At 37.6% G+C, this 5,000-nt stretch overlaps 1 protein-coding gene across 3 annotated transcripts in view; it reads right to left on the bottom strand.

Annotated features, from left to right (window-relative positions):
- The window catches only part of LOC138024177 (vitellogenin-like), a 29,480-nt gene that overhangs the window by 4,781 nt on the left and 19,699 nt on the right, over positions 1-5,000 (bottom strand). For all 3 annotated transcript variants that reach the window (XM_068871292.1, XM_068871289.1, XM_068871290.1), the window contains exons 14-20: positions 4,973-5,000; positions 4,743-4,867; positions 3,404-3,610; positions 2,835-2,982; positions 2,192-2,423; positions 943-1,125; positions 173-272 (exon numbers count right to left, since the gene is read on the bottom strand). The exon at positions 4,973-5,000 is cut by the window's right edge and continues 64 nt beyond it. In XM_068871292.1, the coding sequence (XP_068727393.1) occupies positions 173-272; positions 943-1,125; positions 2,192-2,423; positions 2,835-2,982; positions 3,404-3,610; positions 4,743-4,867; positions 4,973-5,000 (1,023 nt within the window). The remainder of the gene's footprint in view (positions 1-172; positions 273-942; positions 1,126-2,191; positions 2,424-2,834; positions 2,983-3,403; positions 3,611-4,742; positions 4,868-4,972) is intronic.

The raw sequence follows: 5,000 nt of genomic DNA, 5'->3' as shown, positions 1-5,000 counted from the left end.
TGTACCTTCGGAAAATTTAGCGTTGTCAATCAGACTATTAAGAGATCTTTAACAGATCTCTTATCTTATCAACAAAAGGAGTGTTTTGCTAGGCATCACTATCCTAAACTTCTTCATTTAATACTGAATAACGAAGGAATAATATCAGACATTTTTTTTAAAAGTTGATCACCTGTGTGATGTGATCGCGGTTGAGTTCCATGGAAATTTGTTTTTCCGTTATCTTGGAGGTATCTGGATGCCACTGTTGGGTAAATCCTTCCGTGTTCACCCTAAAAATATACGCAAATTTGCAAACTTCAATCCATGAAATGTACTTTTTACTCTGAGTAGTAAGAAGATAAACACTACAGTATAATGATGAGCAATAACCAAACTGATCTTTTTGCCGAATGCTGCTATTCTCTTCAGTAGTGTAGCAGCTCTTGTAACCTGCTATTGTTTGGTATTGTAAGCAGAATTCTAAATCATTGTTTTAAGTGTTTGGTTTTTTGTTTTTGGCTGGGGTAGCCAACCAATCACGTTATACGTTACGAAAGCTGTTACATCACCCATTCTCGTAATTGTGAGCTATGTAGTTTCCTCGACATTGCGTGCGGGAATAGAATGTTGTCGACTGTTATTCATTTGACCATAGTTAATACGTGGAGATGGTTATGAAACTCGACAAGTCTTTTTGTTTCATGTTTTTGTCTGTATTTTTGCCCGTGACGGTGCACAAAACACACCTTTTTTGGAGAAGATAACCAATCAAATGTTCCGATTAAATTATGCGCAACTAACCTGCGAACCCGTGCGCGCGAAGCGAAAACAGAAGATTGTGCACCGTCGCATGATCAATTCAACATTGATTGCGACAACATTGTTCTTGCTTTTGAACGTTTTAAAGTTAAATAACCAGTCCCTCGATTAACTGTGATTTGACGTACTCTTTTTACTTACTTGAAATGCACAAGATCCTGTTGTCCCTGAGGAATATTGTATTTGACAGTGCATTTCTTCCCCTTCACAGCCTCGACATCAGCCTTTTGATCACTATTGGATCTAATATTAGCCTTTATCTGTACTCCTACACGTAGTAAAGGCGTATGAATTCCAACCAAGGCATGAGCGTGGGTGTTAACTCTGAAAAGTAGTAGTGGTAATGAAAGCAATAACGCATTTAAAAGAAATTAAAAACCAACCACAGAAAAGAAAAACGGTTTCCTTGCCAAATCTTCGTTAAAGTTAAGAAGGCATCAGTGAAGAGCAGCACGGTCACTTGTTCTTGTTATTATCATCATCATTTAATTTTACTAGTATTAGTGGTATTACAGATAATTTATAATGGTAATAGGACTGAGTGGAGTCCAATTCGGTCTGTAATCATACGAGTGATTGAGTATGATTACAGACCAAATTAGACGACACGAAGTCCTGTTAATCATAATCATTACAATTTCCGAGCAGACAAATGCATTCCTTTTTCACTGTCTAATGTTATAAATTCTTCAATTTTGGAAATTCCCCAGTTTGGTAGGGTAAGTGGTTGTTGCTATGGTTGTTGTGATAAATCCTGTGATTGGTGGATTAAGCTGAGTGCACTTAATATGATTGGCTGATGTAACTGTCCGATTACAGGTGTCCGATTACAACCCTACACAATGATTGGTGAAAAACTAAGCAGTTAATGCATCAATCAAATTTGAAAAAATTGTAATGGTTATGGTTAATAGATGTACACGAGATCAACAGCATTAAGGACGGTGCCTGCTATTGTTATTGCGCATACGTTCTGCGCATCTCGAGATACTAGGATTTCCTATTGCTGGTGCTTATTAATACAGGGATATTTTTGCGCGGTTCAAAACTATGCGGAGAAAGCAAAACTTAGCAAGTGACTTGGTATCCAAAAAGAAAATTAGGGGTAACCACGCATTTTTCAGAGATAATTGAGCTTCAATTTGGAATTAGAACGCCATACATTGCTTGGTATTTTAAAACTTTTTACAGATATTGTTGCTTATCTTCGAAAAATGCGTGGTTACCACCCAATTTTCTTTTTGGGTGTCAATAACACTTGTTACGATCTGCTTTTCCCGCAGTAAATCGCGCAAAAATACTTGCGAATTACTAGGCACCGTCCTTAAGGCAAAAGCAAAAAGCTCGTCATTTGATTTTTTTTTAAATTTGTTACTGGAGCATTCTTTACCTTGGTTTAATCTCAACGGTACCGGTCATTTTGCTGAATTGCCAGAACGTTAGCCAAGATGATGTTACTTGCATGTTTGCGACAGCAGTAACTCTTGCAGTGGTAGCTGATCTTAACTCCATGTCAAGCGCTATACCAGCAAGAGTCGGGATCGTGTGCCGAGCATGAGCTCCCAAAAATGATTTCTGTAACGTTTGTTTGATTTCTACTCCATTCTTTGTTATCGCAATGCCTAGAAAAAATATTGAATGAGATATAATCCCCACATTTGGATCCACTCGCGAAAAAAAAAAAAAACAGTCATCATTCTGTCCTAAGGTCAACAACAACTTTACATAAAATAAAGTTCTGATAAGGCTATGAAATCACAAAGGATCTTTGATTTTTTAATTAAACCAGGCTATTTGTCTCTTAATTTTTTTTCTCACGGTCTTAAATAGTGGATCTTGTTTCAAAGTCCTTAACCACTACTATTCTTTCAGGATGATTCATACACAGTCACTTAACCTACGGTACCGGTAGTCGGTATTAAGCATTCCCTGTAGAGAGGCCTTGTAATGTACCTGGTTTCCCATTCCCGAAACTTGTCTCAAATGAAAGAAATTCCAGTGGTGTCAACTCATCAAAATTGTGTATCGTTTACCTTGGTTAGGGTATTCCAACCGTGTCTTTTGTCCAAAAAGTAAATCTGACAAATCCTGTGCCATCTGGTCCACATTTTCCTGCCTCAATTCCATGAAGTGCATTTCATTTCCGAAGATCTTCATAAATACGGACAGGTGACGTTCTCTCTGTGACATTAAAAATGATTTTACCCTCTCAGATGGATTGCTCTCCTTTTAATTCACAATTTGCAAGGTTGTTTTACCAAGAAATGAAACTTGCAATTTTCTGCAAGATGAATTGGTCGAACTTTACACATGCCTAATACATAATGCAAATTCATTAGTGCAGTTTAAAAAGTACAGTATAAAGAATGAGAGAAGAAGTATGGAGCGGTTAACTCGGTTATGTCCCTCGGTTCGAAGGAGGTATCCGACTACAATTTTAAGACACGGCATGCTTTGTTTGTGATTGCTAATGTTTACTTCACGGTGATGATGAAAACAGTGATGACGTTCAACAAGGAATATGAATGTGGCCATGATGGTTATGCTGTCGATGAGGATGATGATGATGACAATGAATATATCTTTACTGTTATCAACTCACAGATTGTTTGTCATTTGAAATTGGCATGGCTGGAGTTTCGTTCGATTTTTCGCCACTCCCTTGTGTGGAATAATCATCGGTGTCGTCTACTTTCTCATCATCGAACATTGATGCAAACGTTCCCCATAAAGATCGCTTACTCCGTTTGTAAATTTTTGACATAACGTAGTCGACTACATCATCCATGTTTTGAATTCGAGCTCCAAACTATAAAAAATATATACATAATTATTAAAAACTGAACTACGGATAGTATTTTCATTGGCTCGCCGGACACAGGCTAACAGTTGATATACCTGCTGTACCTAATATGGTCAAGGAACGCGTCAGCAATAAAACGAGCTGAAAACACTTTTGCAGCTCTGAGAAAAATAACAGCAAAAGTGGGTCCCATCTTTCAACCCACAACTAGGAAAACAGGGCTGCAGTAGTCCACCATCAGTCTAAAAGTCAATCAGACGAAGTTGAGGCATATCCATCGTCAGATCAGATCCAGAAAAACAACATTGCAGTGTCAACGAACATAACAAAATGTGACACGCTTCGCGCAAGAATACCGTTTTCCTCCTCAATTAATTTTTTGCAATTGTAGCAACGTTCAAGTTTTCAACACTTTCGGTCCTTCAAATTAACCTCCTTTTGTAGACTCCACACCAAAAATTGACATTCTTTCCTTCGCAAGACTCTTTTTTTCGATTTCATTGCCATTTTATGCTACACAAAATCAACATTGAAGAGCTGTTGATCCTGGAGTTTTTAATAAAACAATTATTCTGCTATGGATTGCTGGATATAAAATGATGATACCCAACGAGGCGCTACTCGCCTCGTTGGTTATCTATCACTTCATATCCAACGCACGCTCATTGTAGAATAGTTGTTAAATATCAGTGTTTGGCGTGATCTGACAATGAGCATTGAAGTTGAACCAGGTTAAAATCACTCTCTGAGCTCCACCTTTTAAACAGCTGGAGGTAAATATGCACGACAATAATTCAGTATTTTTGCCGAATTTTTGAGAACCTGCGTTTTGTGTCAATCCCGATCTGTGGATTCAGGATGATATCTGTAAACAGCAAGTTGAAACTAATGACAGACCGTAATACAGAGATTCAGTGTCGTTTTATGATAAAAGGCAGACATTGTGATAAAAGTTACTATAATCGTAAAAACGTTCTTCACGTTGATTTAATCTTATTTGTTGCATTTTAGCTACGACTATGAGCGAGTTCTATGGGACATGTAAAATCTAAAATGTCAAAACTTTTCTAGATCTCTTGAGAAGCAAGCAGCCTGTCGTTTGCTTTTAGTCGCCAACGTTACTGGAATTGTAATTTACCTCTAACGCCTTCAACCTGTAACCCAGAACGTTAAGCTGCAACCTTGCATTTAAGTTTCGCGGTAACACACTGTCAGGTAAGTCAAGTTTGTTTGCTTCGATCTCAATTCCTGATTGGTATTTTCCTGTTTAAATAGACGAAAAGACAAGATTTTCACTCGAAATCTTTAATATCCTGTAAAGGAGAGCCTTCATAAATAATTAATGTTTAAATCTAACATTCCATTTACCTGAGCTGAAAGCCAGTCTCACTCCCTT

The sequence above is a fragment of the Montipora capricornis genome, chromosome 11, assembly GCF_036669925.1.
Source record: "Montipora capricornis isolate CH-2021 chromosome 11, ASM3666992v2, whole genome shotgun sequence".
Taxonomy (NCBI): domain Eukaryota; kingdom Metazoa; phylum Cnidaria; class Anthozoa; order Scleractinia; family Acroporidae; genus Montipora; species Montipora capricornis.
The sequence above is the reverse complement of the archived record's forward strand: the minus strand, read 5'-3'. Positions and strand labels throughout refer to the sequence as shown.